This window comes from Syngnathus scovelli, chromosome 22 (assembly GCF_024217435.2).
Source record: "Syngnathus scovelli strain Florida chromosome 22, RoL_Ssco_1.2, whole genome shotgun sequence".
Lineage (NCBI taxonomy): Eukaryota > Metazoa > Chordata > Actinopteri > Syngnathiformes > Syngnathidae > Syngnathus > Syngnathus scovelli.
Window position 1 is genome coordinate 2,002,768 of NC_090868.1, and position 23,842 is coordinate 2,026,609.

At 44.4% G+C, this 23,842-nt stretch overlaps 4 protein-coding genes across 9 annotated transcripts; 3 read left to right on the forward strand and 1 right to left on the reverse strand.

Annotated features, from left to right (window-relative positions):
• Window positions 1–5: 5 nt before the first annotated feature.
• On the reverse strand, window positions 6–13,580 carry pphln1 (periphilin 1). Of its 5 annotated transcripts, XM_049761488.2 has the most exons (11): window positions 13,397–13,580; window positions 10,210–10,686; window positions 6,979–7,031; window positions 6,764–6,834; window positions 6,471–6,665; window positions 6,333–6,394; window positions 6,115–6,222; window positions 5,878–6,035; window positions 4,648–4,703; window positions 3,141–3,296; window positions 6–589 (listed from the first exon to the last, which is right to left on the reverse strand). In XM_049761488.2, coding segments are annotated over exons 3-11 (1,071 nt in total). In that variant the 5' UTR covers window positions 6,980–7,031; window positions 10,210–10,686; window positions 13,397–13,580; the 3' UTR covers window positions 6–325. The 5 variants fall into 5 exon arrangements, with proteins under 5 accessions (XP_049617445.1, XP_049617446.1, XP_049617447.1 ...); XM_049761489.2 differs by lacking the exon at window positions 13,397–13,580 and having other exon boundaries at window positions 10,210–11,585; XM_049761490.2 differs by lacking the exons at window positions 10,210–10,686; window positions 13,397–13,580 and adding an exon at window positions 7,454–7,533 and having other exon boundaries at window positions 6,333–6,391.
• On the forward strand, window positions 7,707–8,965 carry zcrb1 (zinc finger CCHC-type and RNA binding motif 1). Its single transcript, XM_049761494.2, has 7 exons — window positions 7,707–7,850; window positions 7,939–7,967; window positions 8,049–8,160; window positions 8,221–8,328; window positions 8,416–8,525; window positions 8,592–8,670; window positions 8,741–8,965. The coding sequence occupies exons 1-7, from the start codon at window positions 7,767–7,769 to the stop codon at window positions 8,903–8,905; spliced, it is 687 nt and encodes a 228-aa protein (XP_049617451.1). The 5' UTR covers window positions 7,707–7,766; the 3' UTR covers window positions 8,906–8,965.
• On the forward strand, window positions 9,252–16,050 carry yaf2 (YY1 associated factor 2). Of its 2 annotated transcripts, none has more exons than XM_049761492.2 (4): window positions 9,252–9,430; window positions 9,783–9,908; window positions 13,976–14,131; window positions 14,219–16,050. In XM_049761492.2, exons 1-4 carry the CDS (start codon window positions 9,405–9,407, stop codon window positions 14,472–14,474), a joined length of 564 nt encoding a protein of 187 aa, XP_049617449.1. In that variant the 5' UTR covers window positions 9,252–9,404; the 3' UTR covers window positions 14,475–16,050. The 2 variants fall into 2 exon arrangements, with proteins under 2 accessions (XP_049617449.1, XP_049617448.1); XM_049761491.1 differs by lacking the exon at window positions 9,252–9,430 and adding an exon at window positions 9,455–9,699.
• A 205-nt stretch (window positions 16,051–16,255) lies between these two features.
• On the forward strand, window positions 16,256–19,466 carry gxylt1b (glucoside xylosyltransferase 1b). The gene is made up of 7 exons (XM_049761483.2): window positions 16,256–16,989; window positions 17,385–17,586; window positions 17,662–17,793; window positions 17,866–18,117; window positions 18,261–18,384; window positions 18,510–18,682; window positions 19,115–19,466. Exons 1-7 carry the CDS (start codon window positions 16,787–16,789, stop codon window positions 19,268–19,270), a joined length of 1,242 nt encoding a protein of 413 aa, XP_049617440.1. The 5' UTR covers window positions 16,256–16,786; the 3' UTR covers window positions 19,271–19,466.
• The last annotated feature ends 4,376 nt before the right edge of the window (window positions 19,467–23,842 follow it).

A 23,842-nucleotide genomic window follows, 5' to 3' on the forward strand; every position in this document is an offset into this window, starting at 1 on the left:
AATAATTTAAATGCAAAAAAACAGTAACTTTTATTTGAAAAAACTTTTTCATGATACTCACTCAAAACGTTCGAGAAACATCTTTGACATGGTGGCACAGCACCAGTCGAATTCAACTTTTAACAGAGAACACTAAAAAGGTACAAATTATTTCATTTCAAAATCTAACACTGGTTAACCTCCACCCGTGTGCTGGAAAGTAGCGTGAATCCAGAACTCCAACATGTGTCCAGTTCCAATGAATCACAATCCAAGTGATCCGCCGTGGTCAGACGGTAATCCCACGACGTTCCATCCGATCACTTTGTCAAAAAAAAAAAAAACCTTAGCTGTGGTTGCTTCCTGTCTTTGAAAGTTTCTGGCTGCTGGAGGTTGCCGAAGGGGCGGTCAAGTCACAAGTAGGGAGTTCTGGATGCTGTAATGTCTCATCCAGTTGGCTGATGAACTGTTTGAGGTCCTCGAGACAACGTTCACGGATCTCCCCTAGGTTCTCTCTGAGGGGGACTTGTAGCTGCTTCTCCAGATTGGGATCTTTAGCGACCAGCATCTTCACCACCGTGCCAAAGGTTTCACAGTCCTGGCGGTACACCTGAGAGTGGACAAGGCGGGGAAAAAAAAAAAGTTGATGATGAATTATGATGAAGTCTTGACTTGAGAAAACTAGCATTCCCCTGCTCCGTTCTTCACCTAGGCGTGCACACAATTTGTTTTAGTTGTCCTGGGCTGAGCATGCTGGTGTCAATTAGGGAGGGGGGGTGGGTGGATGGGGGGATTAACACATCTTCTCAAGTCCCATAAATGCATCTTAAATTGCAGGTAGCGGGGGGTGGGGTGGGGTGGGGTGGGGGGAATGAAGCAATAAAGACACTTGAAGCTCAGAGGGGACATCCATTCATTTCATAGCTGCTTCTTTACTCTTCTACTGAGGAAGCGTTTTCTCAAAAACCGCTGCTTTGAGTCGTTTTACAATCTTGCTGGGACATCCAAACTACATCCGTCGGGTGCCGCCTCAATCAAGTCAAAGGCTGCTGATTGGTCCAGAAGACAAAAATAGTCCCAGGAAATTGCGCTGATGTCAAACGAACACCCTCTTTCCTTTGGTCATTTTGAACTAATCGAGATTCGATCCCCTTTGCGACGTGAATGACGGCATCTCAGGAAATACCCAATCAGGTACAAGAACCAAAACACTTGAACAGAGAAAAACTGATCTCTGAAACAATGTGTTAAGAATATACTTCCTGTATTATAAATGACTTCCCCCTGTTATCCAAACAGGAAGGAAAAGAATTGTGCTTAACTCTGGGTGGGGCAGGCAAGCCGTGTCTGGGTATCCAACTCCCCCAAAATCCGTTTCTAAAAATGTGCTTTTCTCAAATGATCGCCCGCAGGCCGTTAAAAGTGGACCAGAGATACACGTGAGCCATCGGCGTGTGCCTGCTTGCCCAGGCAGCAAGCGGAACAAAAAAAAAAAACAAATAAGTGGGGGCCCTTCAGTCAAGCGCTGCCACCTTTGAAGCCAAAACAAAAGGAGGATCTGAAAAGCCTGTCCTTCTGCCCGGTCGTCAAATATATTTAGATTCCTCCACAAATGAAATGAAACACCGTTTGTGTCACGGCCAGGAATGCGAGGAGTACAACGTGAGCCGGTTTATTGCCTTTCACGCCGCGTCGCTCACTACGACCGGCGAGTTTGTACCTCTGCCAAAGTCAACTCTGAAACAGCTCAGGTAGAGTTTCAGAGGAGCAATTTGAGCGAGTGACGCAAAAGACACGGGGCAGGAGGGAGGGTGATGTGGGCTTGATGATGGAAAAGTCCGTTTGTGATCTGCTCGGCAAGTTTGGGTTTTTAAAGGCACAACCGGACTCGCCCTTGTGTACGGTCGAGATGGCTAGACCAGATTGGACGCTGAAAGCCAAACAATCAGGGCACACGTGACATGAGGGCCCGCGACGATAGAACCGCCATTCGGAATAAAAATGACTACTACAGCTATATAATCTTTGAATTATGGGACAGGAATGCTGGCCAACTTTGTGGCCGCGTGGTTTGTCTACTTTGCGAACCGCTTTTGGCCCGCCGCCATCAGTCACGAGGAACTAACTCCCCCCAGGATGAAATGACAGAAAGTTGGGAACTATGACATTTTGAAACGACGGCTCTATTCAAGGGTGGAATTACCAAAGCTGGATGGTTGGTATTTTACCTTTTTAAAGGGGTAGGGGGGGAGGGTGTCTGGGAAGGGGTATACTCTTTGAATGGGGACTGATAATCACTTTTTGGGAAATTTAAGAGCGTCAAATTGCTGGTTAGAGGGGGCACACAGTACGCAGATGGGCTAGAAAGAAGACTTGACTATAAAACAGGCCCGAATCTGCAGCGTCAGCAACACAGGTTACAAGCGCCTGTAGGCTCTTGCCATGCGAGCGCGCCTTGCACGCTTCAAGGCAGAGCAGCTTTGGGTTTAATGGGCCCAGTAAAGCAGCGGTAGCGTTCCCTCTTTTGCGGGAAAGGCCCTCATTAGATGAGCCAGCAGAGCTGCAACCTCCACCCCGCGGGGTGGTTGTAACGCTGTTGACCTCCATTTATCCTGCTATATCCTGGTCAGTTTTTATACATTCATGGATATGGTCAAAGTGTTTCCAGAAAGTTCTACCAGTCCGTGTTATTGTTTGGTGCAATGAGCATTTCAATATTCCATACTTAATAGACATTTACAAGACTTCATAGAAAAACATGTTGCCTTACCTTTCAACTTTAAACACCAGGGAACAAGATAAGGAATTTTGACCCCTTGGATTTTGTTAAGTATTTTTAAATCAAGGCTAGTGTCAGTAGCCCATTTATATTAGTGCTTCTAAACTTTTGATGATAAATTTAACCTAAAAATGTCTTTTTTGCTCTCCAAGTTGGATTAAAATACAGTATCATAAACAAATGGAGACTAGATCTTTGGAAATTGTCATTAATTTCAAGTAATTACGGTATAGGTGGATAAGTATCATGAAAAGTAATAATCAGGAACATGTGCCATGAAATGATGACATGACAATTCCCTCACCCAATCAGAAGCTATAATCAAATCAGAATTGCTCAATTCTGATCACCAAAGTCAATAAAGAAAAAAGAAGGGGGGCACCTTTTCAATCTCTTGGGCTTTAGTTGCAATGGCCAGCGATCGCCGCTCCTTAAAGTCGTCTGTCTTTTGACTCTCCTCCGTGACAACAGCCGCCAACAATGGCTCCTCTTTTTCTTTTTCTTTGTCTTTTTCAGTTTCATGTGCATTGTTCTCCTCCTAAAAGAGAGGTTAGGGTTGTCATTTGATCATTTGGTTGCATGGACTGAACATTTCCTGACAGGCCAACTTTAAAAAAAAAAGGAAAGGCCAGGGAGGAGAGCAATCCATCCATGACTAAAGTCTACTCACAAGAAAAGAATCAGGCCATGGGAAGAGCTATATTAATTCTCCACGTGACTGGAAAAAAAGAAATGGCGGGCGGATGCTACATCACGTCAAGTTCAGCGTGCATGCTCGGGCGTTTGTCATTTCGTATCCTGCTTGTCCATAATGCGTGGTGGAGGAAGAAGGAAAAAAAAAAAAAAAATCCTGTCTGAATCATTCAATTCAACTGACTGGGCACCACCCAACATGAAAGGCTGGTCCAAAAAAGGATCTTTCAAAACCGGGGCGGACTTTGATGTGACTTTTCGGGAAATGATGTGGTTTTCAATGGTTTGGGACTGCTTTGCTCCACGCAGCTTTTAGAAGTTCTCTAAATTACTGTGTTTTGGCAGGGGAGTGGACTCGCTCCAACAACCGGTCCCAATTTCATATTTCAGCCGCAGTGGATCTCCGCTTTGTCTTCACAGACTCAACTGCTGTGGTGATTTTTTTTTTTTTTTTGGTGTGTGTTCAGTCAGCGTTTGTTGACTCTCCACAGCAGGCAGCGGCCATTAGTGCTCGCTTTACTGGGGGCACAGCGCAAACCTTTCATCTTGGCAGAGGTTATGGGTTTGTGCCCCCCCTACCCCAGAACACGGAGAAACAATGCCCTAGGCCTAAGATCAAACATCGCAAATAAGTGGAGGCCATGTTGGAAGTCGCTCAAACTTTCGTCACAGCAATGTTCTATCATCTCCATTTTAACTTCGCTACCAAACGCAGAGAGTTGGGAGCCCTCCAGGAGCGACAGAGAGCAGTTCAGTTGAAATACTGGACCAAGTTATGTTCCACCGGGGAGGCCCTCTTAGCTTTGTGGCGAAGATCCGATGATAAAATTATGACTCGGGCTAATGCGTTGAGCCCTTTCACTTCTGGGTGGCCGTCACATCTGACTCGATTTAACCTGCAGCTGCGACGGTGGAGATGGAGGATATCTGCAAAACTATTATTTACAACGTTGCTTTAGTCAATAAACACGGCAGTAATGTTAGAAGGAAAAAAAAAAAAGAATGAAACGCGACAGACCGGTGCTGACATTTGAGCTCTCCGCAGTCCACGTGACTCAAGTCTGCTTACACGGCAGGTAAACAAAAGCACCGGGCCACTTTAAAAGCCATTAAAATACTTCAAGGGGATGAAATAGTTTTTACAGTGACGGGGTTTAAGTTGGTCCAGGTGTAGTTTTCGGTCCTCATGAGCTCACCTTGGTTGAGGTGGCACTGCTCGGAGAGCCTTCTCTTGACAGACCCGGGATCTTTTCTGAAGAAAAACGAGAAGACAAGGCAAAGATTGAGAATAGAAATGAGAAGTGTCGATGACCACTAGGAATAGACACGTCAAGCCTCAAAAGATTTGATCAAATTGGACACTGCTCCCCTATCGTGTGTAGGCTTTCACTTCAGGTATATCCATCAGACATCCAATCTGTGGCATGTTTACGAGGCCGGACAAAGGTGGCTGCCGGATGCATTAGAAATGCTCTCCGTCTCTCTCAAGTTACCCGGCGGGTTACGTTTAACGACCGTGACCTCGAGATACATCTGAAAGAAATTCTCTGGATGTCTCTCACCTCCCTTCAATTACTGTTTCGTTTGAGATGATGCACAAAAATGATCTGCTTTCTTTGATAAGCATCATGTGACAGTTGGCAGTGGTCGGACGGGGAGTCCGTTGGGAGGTCACGCTACTCGCACCATGCAAACGAGACACTTTATTATTTGCATTTACTGTTTACAGTCCAGTGGCAGTCAAATATGTACTAACCTGCATAAGGGCATGTTGTCAACGGTAAAAGACTCCACTTTATTTTATCGTTTGATAAGATTTGGCAGCAGCTAAAGCAATTTCATTTTCATGAGTGCAACGGTATCGCCGTAAACAGCGAGCAAGGTCGCCGCGAGACACTTAAACATTTGTGACGCAACCCGTTCTTGACCTGGGTGACACAATCAGCATCACTGCAATGTTGTTGCATTTCCGTTAAGTAACAGAGAGTTTAACAAAAAAATACACTAAGTATGGCTGCAATGAGGCTGAAACGGCATCTATCATCAAGGTCGATGTTAGTTTTCAAGACGCTTGTAAAGACTCATGTTCACTGTGAGGAAAGAGCGCCCCCCAGAGGTGTTTATTCAGACCTGTGAGCCCCCCCTGGACCACCCCACTAAAAAAGTTACTGAGCCAGATTATCACAAGTTAAAAAACAACCGCAAATATTTTATTTTATTTTTTCCCCTAGGGGATATTGGGCAAATACAAAACGTGCGTGACTTGCATGTATTTGTGATGTTGATGTTTTTCTGCTATGTTTTGACTACACCCACAAACCCCATCCCAATTATCTGGCTAATTATAGTAGTTTTGCCCAACCTGGCTACAGAAAAAAGCTGAGCCGTGGCATCAAAGAAAATGCATTGTCAGCGTTTTGACATACCGGTACTCTTGCCTTGCTGCGAGGGGAACGGGAGGTTTTTGGTCCGCTCCGGCGAGTATCCCCTGCTGCTCACGCTCGAACCCGAGCGGCTGTGGGGGGAGCGGTCTCTCGGAGGCGGGAAGGGAGGCGCCTTTCTCCTGTAGTCTTGTCTTTCATCCCTGAGACAGTCGGAAAGAAAAATATTTGCAACAAGAGGAGCCACAGACGTACAAAAAAAGTATTTCGCTTAATTCGTACCCTCGGTCCAGGTTGAGGATGGCTTGCATGAGCGTGTCAGACCCGCTTTCTGGTAGCGCTCGGGGCGCTGGGTACATGCTTTGGTTCCGAGTTGGCGGTGCGCGGTTGCTGAGGACATAAATTAGTTCTCCAGATATTAAAATATTATTCTCAGTAAATTAACATGCTAGTTTAGAGCAAGCATGGAGTCGATTGTAACTAAAGTGTAGTTCATTTACTTGTATTCCATAGGCCGACCCGTGTGTTGCTCCTCCCTTGGTCCTCTGAAATAATCCTCCTGCTGAAGTGACAGAAAATGCAATCATAAGACTCCATATTTGGATCCAATATGACATGTATGTTATCTCGGTTTTCACCCTTCTCGATGGGGGACCGCCTCTGCGTTCTGAGGGGGGGAAATGACTGGAATCGCCATGGTAGCCCCGCTGATCTTCCCCGTGGTAATTACGCGGGCCTCCTCCATTTGGGAAAAAGCGAGGACCTCCTTCATATTCATAACCATCAGGCCTGCCAAAGTGGCCTCGCCTTTCTCCTCCTCGAGAGTAATGACCCTGGAAAGGATGGCGGACATTAAGAGGTGATGCCTTACAAATAAATGAGCAATTGGCTGTGTGCTTATGGAAGACGTGATTGTCGAGCAGAAACTTACTCTCCCCGGCCTGTCGCCCATGAAACGCTCTTCATACACCTCTCGTACACTCCTCTCCCTCCTGTACGTCACTACAGACACCAAAATTAAAAACATACTGATTCGTCACTCAAGAATAAGAGAGACGGTCATTCTTAACTGAACAAATAAAAGCTATTAACAACTCCATCACAATAGTTTGGCATATGTTGTAGGCAATTTTTAATACAACTCACTTTCTAATGAGGAGCTCTCTGGGTTAGTTTTGGGTGAAGTCTTTCAATAAAACCTGTTGGGGAAAAAAAAGTAACGTTTATTCTAGACAAGTGGATATCTCAACGGGTATTACCAGTTCAAGTACGTATGCAAAATAACTAGAATAAACGAATACAGGCCGATAATACTCGACCTAAACGTGGTTGTAGCAACTCAGTTGATTCCACCACAACACCGCGGTAGTAACATCCCATTAAATCCCAAAAAATAAGACGAAATATTTCATTGTTTCAAGCGCGTTTAGGCAGACTCGCATTGCTAATTAGCTAACGGTAGCCTGCGTATTCAGTATCTAAACGCGCGCCTCGTTTTTCACACTCGACTTATTTTTATCACAACAGAAAATAAAATATAGCATATTAAGGTAACTTCTTACATACTTGATAATATTTAAGTGATAAGAAACCAGCTTTGTTATCGGTAAATTACACTCACGTTAGCCTTTCCCGTATGCTACCATACGAACAGCGTGTATTTTGTTGGACGGTGTGTAGTATGCTGACGTCATCAGTCCGCGACACAGAAGCTGTATTTGTTTACCACGTTCTGCACGTATATGAATGCAAGAAATACTAGATTTTAGGACAACTTAGACGCTTTTCAATCTTTTTTTTCTTTTTAAAATAACTATTAACTGTGTTGGTAAGTGTTTTTGACTTTGAGGGCTGCAATTTGCGTTTTTTATGGCGTACCTGGAAAATTACACGTTACTATCATTATAAATTGTCGATTTTTGTATGAATTCAACATGAGCGGCGGCTTAGCACCGAGCAAAAGCACTGTATATGTGTCAAACCTGCCATTTTCTCTCACCAACAATGATCTCCACAAGGTAATTCTGATTCAGCATCGTTCACCTCCATGGAAAGATGATTCTTTTGCAAAAACATACAACTAACAAAGGCTTGTAATGATTTCAGCTGTTTACCAAGTATGGAAAAGTGGTTAAGTGAGTATGTCTTTTTGGAACCTTTCACTTTATTTAACATAAAAAAATGTGATGATATTCTAATGGCTGTCTATTTCTCAGGGTTACAATTGTGAAGGATAAAGACACTCACAAAAGCAAAGGAGTGGCGTTCGTTCTATTCCTGGACAGAGACTCGGCTCATAACTGTGCAAGAGCAGTGAACAACAAGCAAGTGGGTGAAATTTTTATTATTATTATGATTATGTAAGTTACAGATGTGCTTGCTTCCCAGTTGTTTGGCAGAACTGTAAAAGCCAGTATTGCAATCGACAACGGCCGAGCGACAGAATTTATCAGGAGGCGCAACTACACAGACAAGAGCAAGTGTTATGAATGTGGGGTCAGTACGATTGTGATGTTTTTTCAACATGTCTCCTGTGTGTATTTGGGTCGATTTACAGCTATTTAATGTGTTACAATATCCCAGGATACAGGTCATATGAGCTATGCATGTCCCAAGAATATGCTGGGAGAGCGAGAGCCGCCAAAGAAGAAGGAAAAGAAAAAGAAGAAGAAAGCTCAGCAACTTGAACATGTGTAAGGAGCAAGACATGCTGAAAAATAGGATGCATCTTCTTTCAATGCCTTTTATTCCCTTCATAGTGAAGAAGAGGAACTGGAAAGTGAAGAAGAAGGAGAAGATCCAGCTCTTGACAGTTTGAGTCAAGCCATAGCTTTTCAGGTATTTGGCAGATTCAATTTGTTATATAGCCCAAGTAGTAAGATGACTTATTTATTTTTTGTCGTCACAGCAAGCGCGTATTGATGAAGAAGAGAAGCAAAGAAAAAGCACGGCTATGTCCCAGGATGACAGTCCTCATCCTGAAAGTCCTCATCCTTCGTCCTCCTCAGACTCCAGGAAAGTACGGATCAAAAAGAGCGCATACTTCAGTGATGAAGAAGAGCTTAGTGACTAAAGTGAACCTTTTGCTCGCTTGTACATAAATTTGTTGTAAATAAAAAAATGTTGTTATGTGTTCTTGGAGTTGTTAGTGAATCGAATCATTCCGCTTTAAAATATATTGTGGTATGTATAAATATGTGTCAAGCAAACTGATGTTGTGAAAATAAAGTATTTGAAAATATTGGGATAAAAAGGAGCAGCAAAATTGACCTTTGCTTTAAGAATTTAAAATGGAAATATAATAAAACGCACTTGGCGAGTCCTCGATGTGGACATTGAGAGCAAATGACGGCGCTGTGGAGCCATCATGAGGAATGTCAGACTAAGAAAGACGCGCCGCCCACGATTGGCTGAGGCGAGTCACGTGATTTGCTCCCAAGCGGAGTTTCCACGACAGCTGGAAGCCGAAACGGCAAAGGGCGCATCGCTTCTTCTCAAAAGAATCGGGACGAGGGGAAAAAACAGACCTCTGCTCGTCTTGGCAACCCCTTCCAGAGACACCCTGGTCTGGCATGGGCGACAAGAGGAGTCCCACAAGGTAACGACTGCGGCCTAGGCGAGTTCTATGGAGCCGTGTGGTGGGGGCAGACAGTGGCGAGCGCGCGGGGGGCCGGAAAAAAAAAATCCTTTTCTCCATGGTATCTTAGTCCACCTTTTTTTTTTTTTTTGGCGTGCATGCATTTTGTGCAAGCGTGCATGCGCGCGGCTGTTAAAACCTCATTACAGCGTTGGGATCACGGCGCGCGTTCACACGATTTCCTTCTGTAATCCTCGAGCCAGATGTGTGCCATCGATAGCAGTCGCTCGGTGCGAAAGGGGGGCTCATCTTCTCTTGTCTGCTGCACGCTGCGCTTTTACCTCGCTTATTTGTCTGTGTTTTGTTTTTCAAGGCCGAAGCGTCAACCCAAGCCCTCCTCCGACGAGGGGTTTTGGGACTGCAGCGTGTGCACGTACAAGAACACGGCGGAGGCTTTTAAGTGCATGATGTGTGATGTCAGGAAAGGGACATCAACAAGGTAAGACCTTGGAGATAGTGGAATGATGTCTTAAATGTGCATTATGCAGCTTTCTGCTTATTATTTTGTTTTTACGAGTCATTGCAGTATTTCCATGTACTGTCAATCAAATAGTATGTCATGGCTTGTTACTTTTCATTGTTCCAATACTGAGCCACGTCATATATTTCACATTTGGAATGTCCCTCAGCACATCACCAAATGGTCACAAGTTTAATTTGAAGCAGGCTTTTTGTGCAAATTATAACCCATCACTAATTTTGCATCAAATGAAAAATCTGCAGAGTCTAAATGAATGTACCTTTAGCGAGTATTTCGATGTGAGTGAAGTGATCCAGGAAATGAGTGTTATTCCTGCTGGACACTCTGTAACAGGAAGAATACACAACAAAGAGCTGAGCGGGAGGAAATGCAACTTTAGCACGACACCCAAGTGTGTGTACGTGTGTGTGTGTGGGAGGGCTCACTGCGTACGAGGTTGTCACTGCAGCCGCCAGTCAGACAGACATCGCTTATTACTATGCATCAGCTTAATCAGCCTGCTGTCATCATACACACACTCACGCACAGATGCACTCAGAATGCACATTTCGCACTTGGATACACACACACACTGTCTGGTTTACCTACCCTCGCGGGGACAGTAGGGGCTCTTCGTCACTCTCCTTTTAGACAGTTTTTTTTTTTTCCACCCTGCACGTTGCTCAGCACTTTGGTCCACTGTGGCCGCATCATTGCTGCCTGTGGTCATCACGAAGCTTGCATCATCATTGGAAGCCTGTCCAAAAAGGCGTATTTTTCCAGACACAGACTAAAATAAGAGTAAAATCAACTTGCATTCAAATATAAATGCTCTCACACACTCGCGAAGGACAAACTGCTCTTGCGGACAACCCCTGGGAAGTTAAAAGTGGGGCGCGGGGTGGTACCTACTAAATCATAGTCGTTGGCCGCTAAAACGTTAGCGCGTGGGCCTGCCAACACTGCGGCAAAGATGGTCGCACAGGTGGTCTCGGCCGTTAACGAGCATACAAAATAGACAAGCGGTTTGCTCGGCGCCATGGTAAAGGGCAAACGACGTGCGGCATACAAATGGAGACGGCTCCCTCGCCGTTTGCTAAATAAGTGTGACAGAGCTGTAAATATGAAAATTAGTGTGGCAAAAAAAAACACTTGATGCTAGAAGATAAAATGGCAGGAAAAGCCTCCTAAAACATCAGAACCTAATTTAAGGTTACTTTAAATCGTGGCTGTTTTTTGTTGATGAATTGAAATACGAGTTATGAGAGGCTATGCATCTCATTTTTTGGCCTCTGTTTTTCATTTTCTTTCTCTCACACCTATCCCCCCACACACACACTCTCACACCCTCCCCCCCTTTTCCGTGTTTGCTCTCTCTCCGGAGTTGAACTTAACCCAGGGCGTCTTGGTCTGACAGGCGAACTGATCTACCGCTTTCATCAGTGCTGCATATCCAAGCCGCAACCTTTTCTGTCAGCATTTGGAAGCGTGTCATCTGCTCGCACACAATCGGGTTTGACGCTCGACGGTATACAGATTAATCCTCGTCGACGCCTTACGTGGGCGGATGCATCACGACATATCATAGCCATCTCCAACCAAGGTGTAGCGCCTATGCTGCAGGTCAAACCGACTTTCAAACGCCATATTTGTTCTGCCGCTTTTTTGTCCCCTCTCGATCACGCCCTTTATGTTACAGCTTTCCGCCGCATACAAATAATGAACCGCGAGGGAGGGGGGGGGGGGGGTATGAAGCGTGCCGTAGGCGCGTCACCGAGGCTCAAGATTACGGCTACGTGATAAGCCTGTAATTATGGCGCTGACACTGATGCATGACATTCAGCTCTAAGCGAGAATCAGGAGGGGAGAATGTGGCGGCGTGGCTAGCGGGCTGTCTAAAAGGTGTCATAAACCACGGGACGCGGCGAGCCATCTGTCCCCACCCCCCCCCTCACATACACACATCATACACGCACAAGCCTAGCACGTCGAGGCGGCAAGAGCCATTAATCATCAGGTTGGATGAGCTCCCAGGAGCTAGCCTCACTACCTGCTGTTAGCAAACGCACAAGCGGGTCCTGACACAAGGACGCCCACACCCGAGCAGAGAATGTGCAACGGAGCGTAAAATAAGCTATTTCGCAACAATCATCGCAGAGCCCAGATGAATGTCGTCGGAGCGGTCTTGTGGTTTGCATTGCACAAAGGCCTTTTAGCACACAATAAGACCATCAGCAGACTCAAATACATAACTGGAGCCACTATTACGGCTTGTTCTATATCCCACTACACGGTTAAATATTTAACAACCAATAATAATAATAATAAACCTGATTAAAAACCTGAAACACAATGATGACTTATGTTAGACTGTGCTCACTCCCACCGCGGCGCAGCCCTCCGGAGCCGGTCCGCATTGTTCCTAACATTAACTCAAGGCGCCAAATTTCCTCCGGTCATAAAAATTGAGCCCATTGTGTCTTTCAATTTCACACACATGTGCCCGCAAGTATGGCTAACAAGAATTCTTCTATGAAGAAAATGAATGTCCTGTAATACCTGCAGGCACGACAGGACAAGTCCAAGGTGGATTTAAAGGTGTCAATGATAGTTGTTGCTAGGGAGATTTATTCTGACATGCATAGACTGTCCTTTAAAATGTTCATTGTATTGATTTTTTTCCCCATTTATTGTAAAATCTCATTGCACACATGATTTCAAGGCCTAATAAGCGTTTGATGGGGTTAACAGACGCCCCACTGTTTAGACACGCCGTGCTATTATTAGATTGGCCGGCTCCTCTTTCACCTCCAGCTTATTGAACCAGCAAAATGGGTAAGAGATCTCGTTTCATAGCAAAACAGTTGAGTCGAACGTGTGTTTGTCATATTTCAGTGTGGCCGGGGGATCTTTGAATTGAATCAAACGAGAGCGTTTGTCGCCTCGCGAGCAGTTGGGTTGTTTAGAGCCCGGCGAGCCGGCGCCATTTAGCCCAAGGGCAGGAAAGACAATGTGTGTTTTGTGAGCACTCGTTGGCGGTGGCGGGCCCTACAAAACAAGCTTTGTCACTTCAGGAGGAGGATCAGGTTTGTCAAGGAGAGCGGCAAATTGCTTCAGCCATGACTGCGGGAGGGTTGGAGGCGGGATTTGGGGATGGGAAGGGGTGTTGGTTTTATTTAAAAGGTGTCAGCGGTTCTGCAGCAAAGCACTGACGAGATATTTTAAAGGTTGGCGGCGTCTCGGTTGTTTTGATGGGAAAGACACAGCAAAAAAAAAAATGATGGGGGTGATTTTTATTTTTTTTTTAAAGCAAGCCGAGCAAGAAATTGGGTCACCGTTGAATCATTAAACATTCACGCTCGCAGAACTAATGGCACTGACATGCACAAACGTTGAATGCGGTCACTTGACATCACGGGCTCATATCAAGCTCCAACGAACGATATCAAAAATGAATGAGCGCTCACCCACGCTCTTTGCGCACGCCATCTGGCCGAAGGTACCTCGACTTCATTCTGGCCAGGTATATATGCGGTCTTGCTGTTTACGCCGACTCGTGTGTTTGTGCACACACAAGCGGGGTACAAGATGTGTGTCGGGCGCTCTCAACAGATGGCCTTTTCAGCGCACTTGGCTCGGGGTCCTGCCAGCCCTCGAAACACACACACACACACACACACACACATGCTCGGTGAAAGCAATACAGTTTCAGCCTTGCACGAACAACTGTAATGGATCAGTTGACTGGAGAGCGACGTCGGGCTTCATAAATGCCACAACATTGAGATAGCATTGTATGATGGCTTTGGAATGGCTGATTTTTTTTTGTTTTTTAAATGCACCAAGTGTCAGCAACTGCCACTTTAAAGAACACTTTGGGTTCAAGCGCCTAACCGGCCCTGGCAGCCATTATTGGCTCCTGATTACGGCGCCGGCGCTAGCACGCGGCAATGTGCTCACTATGATTTTCCCTCTCATTAATCTGCCACACGTTTCTTTTCCTCCCAACCACCCCTGCGGTCCCCTCGCGCCCCCCGACCCTGCAGGAAGCCACGCCCAGTCTCCCAGCTCGTCTCGCAGCAGCAGGCCACTCAGCAGTTCGTGTTACCCTCGCAGCCCAAGAAGGAGAAGAAGGAGCGCGTCGAGCGGGAGAAGAGCGACAAGGAGCCGGCGCTTAAGAAAAACACTCACAAAAGGATGAGGTGATCCAGCTCGTGCCAGCTTATGATTTTTAAGGGTGATTTTGCAAAAGGGGGCGGGGCATATATTTTTATTAATTGTTTTTGCAGGCCCAGGTTAAAAAACATTGATCGTAGCAGCGCCCAGCATCTGGAGGTGACGGTGGGCGACCTGACAGTCATCATTACAGACTTTAAGGAGAAGGCCCGGCCGTCGTCGACCTCGGCCTCCTCCTCAAGCGCCGCCTCGTCGGCCGCCGACCACCACAGCCAGAACGGCTCCAGCTCGGAAACCACAGAGAAGGGGCTCTCGTGCTCATCGTCGCCCCTGAGAGAGGGCGGCTCGCTTAACGGGGAGTCCCACTGAGACCACCCGCCCGATCTTTCCATTCCATCCCGGCCCGGCTGGTTTTCTGAATGGATAATTGCTTTTCAACCTCTCATTCAAGTCGGATCACCATGATTTAGGAAACATTACACAACTATCCACCGACAGGAAACTTTTCATTTGGATAATTTCACCATACTTGAGAGAATCCCACACATTTATGCAAAGCTTCCTCACAGACAGCTTTTTTTTTTTTTTTTTTGTGATGACATGCTCAGACAAGCTTTGGACAGTGTGATGTACTCTGGGAATACATTAGCATATTAGCTTAGCCTGCAACCTCAAATACAGTACTCTGAAACTTCTTGTGAAGTTGAATTTTGTTGGATTAAAACCCACATTTAGGAAAGGTTTAGTATATTAAGGGTCATACCAATGTCAAACTGGAATGAATTCTTTCTGCAAGAGGTCCAAGCGAGCCAACATGGAGGTACTAACTCAGGATTGAACCCGACAGAACAAAATACACGTGTGCACATCCCGGGACACGTCACATCAGGTTTCATGCATGGTAAAACTGATGACACGGCGGTTGAGGAAGGAAGATTTTAGCCAGTCAAACTGGACATTGGTTTTAAAATCGCCGCCGCTGCACGACGAGACGAGGGGATACGGTTCTGTGGACTTCATTGTGGATAAGGCACCACGGGAAAACTTGGTGGACATTTATTTGCAGGGCAGGTGATGGAATGAATTTCAAAAACTGTTTATATTTCATCATTTTCATGTAGCCAACTTGGGGAGTTTTAAATGGTCTAAACTTCCAGCCGAGCAATTAATAGTTATTGTAACTACACAATCTACAAATCTATAGATTCTCACAGATTAATGAATATTTACAACATGTTGTACGATATGTTTTCATGTGGCTGTATTGTCCGTCATATCAATGTTATAGCCATGTTTGTTTGTTTTTTTTCTTCATTTTATGCAGTGATTCAAAATGTCACAGCACGATCAAAGGTGTTATAATGTGGGGCAAGTTACGTTTGTGTCGTTTAGACTCACTGCAGGGGTGTTAAACTCATTTTTGTCGCAGGCCGCATCAAAGTCATAGTTTCCTTCGGAGGACCGTTATGACCCACATAAATGAACGCCTCGTATAATATAGGCTACACAACTGTTCTGAAAAAAAAATTCTAATATTTCAAACAAATGAATGGTCATAAAAATTGCTAGCAATAGCTCTATTTTTTAAAAGTGAAGACAATTTGCAATTTTAGTATTTACAAATGAATTTGATGCCCAATTTGTTTTTGTGGGCCACATCACAGGATGTGGCGGGCCATATCAGGCCCCCCGGGCCTTGAGTTTGACACCTGTGCTTTAGAGATAAGGTTCACAACACTAGCTGGGACTACGTGGGTGGGCCTGTCGGAATTGCTTAGAAATTTGTTACATGTTTGTGGCAACAATGGAATAATTTTCTTTGTTTTTATTTGGATTTATTTGTTGATACATTTCCTTATGGTTTGCTCAATTGTTATGAAATGTGTGTTTATGACAAGTCTATATTAGAGAGTTGCAAAATGCAAACAAAACACTACTATATGCAGTTTTGCATTCGATTTCTTCTATTAAACTGCCTTTAGTACATGCCAAACAAAGACAGACATATGTACTGTACAAGGTTTCTACCCTTTAGCACCACCTGGTGGCTCGCTTAGTAATTACTGCTTCATACATGCAAGAAAAAGGATTGCATATAAGTACTACAGAGTAATATTGCAGTTATCAATGGCACCTATTGATTAGCAGCTATTTTAAATGTCAACAACCTAATGCCCCCCCCTCCCCAATTGCAATTGAACGTGGGGGCTCCTTTTCTAAATCCGCCACCCCAATCAAAAGACAGCCATAAGCTATGAATGGTTCTTTTCAGAGGTGAAATAAAATGAAACTTGACTGAGGAGGAGGAATCCCACCCTTCCCCCATTTAGGGTCTTGACCTCTTGAATCCGTGGGGGACCCCCATAAAGAGGAGACAATGAATAAAGAGCAACCGGAAACACTTGTAGCCTACAGAATAAAAGCGCAAATCAACAATGGCATAAGTATTTGTATTTTGGATACATTTCGTGGTATAGTGTACTACACATAAACGTAGAATAAAACTGCCGTTCAAAAAGCTGTGTTAAGCGATCAGCTTTCAAAGTGTAGGGAAGTATGACGCAGCCAAATGGTTTCCCTTTTCAATTTAACCGGAAATACATTTGCATTACTGTTAACTTATCGAACATTCGCGTTATGTGTCATGACTTTAGCCCCGAGTACCGTGCTCAAACTCTATAATGCGGCGTTACATTCGTGCACTGCTATTGTGCACGGTGTTTGCCGTTTTTTCGGGGTTCTACATTTATAGTGCACTTTTTCACGCGGATGTGTCAGCCGGGCAAAACGGACCGAAGAGGATTTACGTCCCTGCAAGAATCCCAGGACCCAAAAAAGGGGATCCAGACAAAACGGGGTCACAAATCTCACGTCGGCATAACAGGTAAGTGGAAAAAGACGCTTTGTCGTTATTTACACAATTAGACGACTAACAAGTATATTTGTCCCGATATTTACGGCTCAAGATGTTTTGAAATTGTAATGGAATGAAGCGCTCGTTAGTCTGTGACGTCACGGCTTGGGTCATGAATGGGAATCACGCGAGACTTGCGGATGAGACTTGCGCATGAATGTGATTTGGAAGGATGCGTTCACGTACGTTAAGAAAGTTGGTTAGATTAAACTTCCTCCTTAGTTGAACAGATCATGCAAAATTATTAATATGACTAATTATTAATCAATATAAGAGCCAGTATTTGTGTTTTCTGATTCAAAAATAATAAATTAGTAAAGCCATTCTTTTAGGAACATGATGAAATGCCTTGGCATTCCACTCAGGTACATCATGCGCCAAAGGAGCCAGCTGGAGGTGGGCGGCCAGACCAGAACTCCCCCCCACATGCACTTGGCCGTGGTGGCTTGTGGCGAGCGGCTAGAGGAAACCATCACCATGTTAAAATCGGCCGTGCTTTTCAGCATCAAGCGCCTCCAGCTGCACATTTTTGCCGAAGACCATCTGCACGCCAGATTCATGGAAGCAGTGAGTTCTCATTTGGAAAAGAACTTATGCTCTTGTGCAATGGGGAATTATTCACCACTGTTTCTTCTGATCTAGTTGGAATCCTGGCCTGCTTTTATACGCTCCAGGTTCAACTACACAGTCTACCCAATCCACTTTCCCAATGAGAATGCAGCGGAGTGGAAAAAACTTTTCAAGCCCTGTGCCTCCCAGAGACTCTTTCTACCTGTGAGGGACAAACCAATACCCTTTTGAGGGAATGCAATATTTGTTTTGACTCATTCTTGTTTTTCTGCACAGCTTATCCTGAAGGACGTTGAATCTTTAGTCTACGTGGATTGCGACATCCTCTTCCTACAGCCTGTCGACCGTCTGTGGGATTTTTTATCTCGGTTCGATTCTGCGCAACTGACTGCCATGGCTCCTGAGCACGAGGAACCCCGCATCGCTTGGTACAATCGCTTCGCCCGCCACCCTTTCTACGGCAGGACAGGGGTCAACTCGGGAGTCATGCTCATGAATCTCACAAGGATGAGGAATGTGTTTTTCAAAGTAGGTGGCATGCTTTGCTATGGTGTTGTTGTAATACAACTAATAACCACAAGATGTCCCCCGGGCACTATAAGAATTACACACTGTGCCACCACAAAGCCCCTTTTTTTTTTTATCTTAAAAATACAATTTTGCACTGACAGAATGATATGACCTCCGTGGGGCTCAAATGGGAGGAGCTGCTGATGCCACTGCTTCAAAAATACAAACTGAACATAACCTGGGGAGACCAGGATCTTTTAAATATCATTTTCCACTACAACCCTGGTGAGTCATGAGTCTTATAAGAGTTGTACATCGCCCAAATGTCCACTAGATGGCGTAAAAACTCAATTTCTTCTTTCATTGCATCAAAACGGCCTTTTGTATCTGTTTTGGTGTTGCTTATCCAGAGTTCCTCCTGGAGTTTCCTTGCCAGTGGAATTATCGTCCAGACCACTGCATCTACGGCAGCAACTGCGCCTCCGCCGAGGAAAACGGGATTTACATCCTGCACGGAAACCGAGGGGTGTACCACGACCACAAGCAGCCCGCCTTCAGATTGGTCTACCAGGCCATACGAAAGGTGACTCAGTCAGCAAAACAATGAGAAGTGGAAGCATTCATTTTAGCATTATACATATTGAGAGTGTGAGCACAAAGCTAATTTCCCTCCCGAGAGGACGTTTATGGGCTGTTTACCAGCAGCGTAATAATATTGATGACCAGGCTGGCATTTACTTAATGATGTCATCAGAGCAAATCTCATTCCCGCTCTATTTAGCATCGCATAGATCAGGGCAATGGTGGATCCATAGCCAATCACAAAAATTACCTCCATTGTAAAAGACGTTAACGTCTCTTAATTGGGATGGGACGATACCAATGCCCGATACTAGCTGGCTCCAAACTAGAACATTTACATTTGATGATACGGTGATAACCATCAGAACGACGCGATAATAATTTTACGCTAACTTAGTCTGAGAGGTCTCACTGATGATCCGTTTGACGGCAGTACTCGTTTGGCGCCGACCCGGTGGCGTCCCTGCTGGCCCCGCTGGAGAAGCAACTACTGAAGACCACGCACACGTACTGCGGGAAAGCCCACGCGCTGTTCACCAAGGCGCTGGTGCACGGCCTGGCCGCCATTAACAGGAAGGCACGGCCGTAAGCAACATCTGCTACCTCTGTTGAGCACATTTTAGACTTTGAACTTCTCTTCTGGGTTTTTTTTTTTTTTTTTTTTACTGACTAACCTCGAAGAGGAAGCCCTTCACTTTCCATATTGGAGAATTTATCAAACTGTATCAGAGAATGAAACCAGTACATATTTTTTTAATAATGTCACTCTACTCAAGAAAGCAATTTTTTATACGATGTGTGTTTAGAATTTATTTTTAAAAACTGTGAATTTAAACGTACTGTTTTTGTTGGACATGTGACGCAAACTCTTCAAACCAAAGTATTAAATTTTTGTTACAACACTACTGAATGTATTAAGGACTACAAAACTGAATTTATGGGTGACATGTATTTTATTGCATTATTGTAGTAAAAAAATAAAATAAAAATACTTCAGTTTCTTTTGTACTAGAAAGAACAGACCAAATATGTCAGAGCAAATTTGTTACTCAAGCCCAGTCAGAAATATTCAAAAAGATTTTTTTTTTTTTAAAGCAAAGAGATCTTCTGGTTTCCTTGCCGGTCCCGAGCACAACCAACAGTTTAGACTTTCCATCCTAGCACTTAATGGAGACGGATGCCGTGCTTGTACAACGGATCGATGCACTTGTCAATAATCTAAAAGCAGACCACCTGAGGTTCTTCGCTGTGCCCGCCCGAACTGCTAGGTGCTCATAAAGTAGAAGTGATGGACCAATACTGTACAGCATTGAGCAGAGGGAACCATTTGACGTTTTCCCCCATTAAGCCTTGGACTCGGGCGTCTGTATGCGGCTCCCCCGGGCTCTTCGCCGCATTGTGTCATTCATCACGATGTATCTATATGAGAGCTTATCAATTACATTTATTGGCCTGTGCTCGGATGAAACCGAGAAACAATGGCTTCTGAGCAGCGCGTTGTAAAATTCAAGATGATCAAACTTGGTTTTATATCATAGTAAAAACACAAATTGGGATTTTCTTTTCTAATATATCGAGCAGCCGGGTTGGAAGAGTATAAAAAAGGAGAGGGACACCGTGAAGCACCTCAGAGTGAGGTCGTTCTTTTTTTTTGTGACAGTGGGAAAAAAAAAAGACTGGAAGAGTGCACTTGAAGGACCGTGAAAGGCCGGATCGAGTGTGTTTTGATGGAGAAGGGGAAAAAAACAAACAAAAAAAAAAAAAGGACAAAGTCTACCTCAGCCAATTAGGCTGTCTCGCTTTCTTTCGGATGAAGCTCTCAAAAAAAAAAAAAACCTGTTTCATCCAAGGAAAACAACCTCCAGATGGCCAACGCTCAAGTTTATTTTATTCATTTTGTAAATGGAGGCTGGGCTGTTTCTTTTTCCATTAGATATTGCTGCAATGATTTATTAAGGTTGCTTTTGATTTGATTACAAAACCATCTTTCAGGTGATAGGGGTGGGGGGGTATGTTTATTTATTTATTTTAATTTTATTTACAAGTCATCTGAGGGGGCTTTTATATGCTCTACTGGAACAAGGCTGGCTCCAACTCATTTACATTTACATGTTGTAATAGGGTCTATATATCACGGCTGTCCGTGTCCATGCTTGTTGCCCCCCCCCCCCCCCCCCTCGCTGTTATTCAAACGTGCACACGTTTGATGTCCGGTGAGATGGAATGTGACATCTTTACCGAGCTTGGTCACGTCAAGACGGCACAGATTGCTTTATTTACTTCACAGCTTGTGAGCTCTGCCCGCTTGTCAGATTGCAAATGCCACATGGAGCCAAGACGGAGGATTTCTGGCTACTTTCATTTTTTTGTTTGCTGCTGCTTTACAGAGCTAGCCAAAACGAATCTCTGTTTTTCTGCCAAATGTGGACACCAGTATTTTATTTATAGTCAGCAAAGAGGACAAAATGTTGCCTTTGCTAACATCAACAGAAGAAAATGTATTTTGCCGCTACATTCAATACATCGAACGCATCATACTATGTTCAATAAAAATAATAGTGGCCCTAACATTGACCCCTGCGGCACACCACACGGCGAAACTCAACAGAAGAAAATATATTTTTCTGCTACTGAAAACATTGGTGTCCATCACTCTTTAGAAACGCTAGCCTTGAGTCATAATAAGCTCGTCTCCAAGGATGATGACGAGAGGCGGCGAAATATGATGGAAATAATTCAGAAACTATTCAGATCTTTTTTTTTTTCAGCCGTAGCATTGAGATGTTTTAATTAGCCGCTGGTATTTATCCCAAATCTGGTCTCGCACAAAACCCACGCTCACATTCCCCCTGCAAGCTTTTCAATTAGGTAATTACAACGGCAGTGAATGGACACTGGAGCTCCATTGTGAAGGCACCTGTCCCCCCTGTAGACAGCAATTACCTGCCTGGCTGGAGGCAACTTACAGCCAATTGTCTCAGTGTGTGCGGGATGGGGGCTGTATTGCCCAGTTTGTGTTTCGGAGACAGTTTAAGTCAAGCCAAGTCGCTCAAAAAAAAGCTTCGACCAGTTAGTGTGAATTTAAAATCAGATCAATATGGGCAATGAAAACAACATTATTATTTCTAATCAACTACATCATTTGGGGAAAAAAAATCACCCGAGTAAAAATCACAGCCCTTTACTTTAATTCCCAACAAATTGCAGCCTGACCGTCCGGAGGCTCCCTCAGGTGTCAATTTACACCCACGTTCCGTTTTATTGATCTGCCCGGACGCATGTAAGACTCGCAGAATCCGTTAAGGGTGGAAATGCCAACTGCAAATTGACGGGAGCGTGTCGTGTGTATGTGCACGTTTGGCATGTTGTAAAGGTGTACAAACACCTGTTATCTGTTCCCATGGCGATAAGTATCCACTGTGTTAATTAAAGCCCTTAAATTGTTGTTATACCGCCTGACGGAAGGATTCAAGTGTGATGTTACGCAAGACTATAAATCATTGCAACTACAGCTTCATTATCTAGGTAGGGGAAGAAAAAAAAAAAAAAAAAAGCAGACATCCATGCAGATGATTTGTCTATCACTGACGTCAGTGATTAAATGCTAACAGGCTAACAGTTAAGCACCCTGCCAGCTTTCCGAGTCAGCGTAATCAAATGCATTCAGCGCTTATCAGTCCTGTTTATCAAGCCCCGATGTTCCGGAGAGAGGATATGAGGCTGATGGCTTTTCGTTTTGTTTTTTTTCCCCGATCAATCATCAGTGGAGTCGGGAGCAGGGCGACTAACGAGGTCTCCTAACGAGGGAACGCGGCCAAAGGATATAATTGGGGGGGGAAACTCGTGATTATCTAGCCTCAAAAGATGGATCTGCTACTGTCTGGGGAGAAGCGTGGCGGGCATGAGGTGGAAGGGAAAAAAGTCAATATGAGAACACTTTGGGAGGCAGTGGAGCAGATAAAAACACGGATTGTGACATGAGGCCAACCGACATTTGTCCGGAGGCTGAGGAAAAACAGCCTTCAGATTATATCTGAATCTTTTTCGATCTTCTGTTAGTATGCCTTGCTGCCCTGTGAGCTCAAGTAATATTTTTTGGAATAATTACGATGCTAACTCCCGTTAACTTGTCTATGGCGTTTTCAATTCAAGTTAGCATTAAGCTAGCAGGTTTTTGTGGTAGTTTTAAACTTTTAAAAAGTTTTAAAAGTAAACTTTAACAAGGAGTAATAAATAATCAGTTCAGATAAACAAATAAAGAAACGTTTTATCGGGTTAATGATCTGAAATGTCAAATGAATGAAGCATCCCCGAATCCATTCTATTGCTGACATTGGCTGTTGAATTTATGTTTCCATTAAAATTTGGCTACACAAAAGAGTCAATACAACTTGCTCAAAATGATTGCTGCTCTTTTACAGGCACCGATAAAAGTGTTTCAAATGTGTTGTGTTTGCAAAGTGGCGAACGATTCAGCGCGGCCTTGGAGCTAGCGAGCGCCGTATTTCATCCGTCAGGGCGGCTCCTCTCAATGTTTTATCGGCCAATGCCGATGAAAGCTTTACATTTTCATGGCCGCTGATTGAAGTAATTGTCTCGCCGCCCTTTACGCGGTTATCATGTCACGGACATATTTTCAATATCTAATGATCCACTTTCAGTCTTTAGAAAGATTACCATGTACTTGATTATCATTTTTTTTCAATGACGTTTTACTGTTACTCCTCGCATTTCAAAATGAAACATTTCCGTTTTGCATGTTGTTCTTCTTATATAGCGTACCGACAAGGCCCAGTACAGTGGACACATGCATAGATTGTTTGGATTTACAACCCTGCCGAGGAGTAATTACATCTCCTAATTGCTTCAAGAAAGAGCCCCCGCGGGAGCAACGCGGCTCCAAAACAAAGAAAGATTAATAAGGGAATGATATGACGGAGCCTCGGAGGAGGACGTGTTGGGTGGGTGGGTGGGGACGGAAGGAGCCCTGGTTTGAAGATGCGGGCAAGCAAAAGCTTAATCACTTTACCTGATTGCCATCTGAAGTCGTGAATCACAATTAGCTGGCTTTTTGTCAGTTTTGCAGAGTCCATTTCCATGATTAGACCTTGCGTCTTGTCAACTGTAAAATATATTTGCAATTAATCACATACTGTATGCT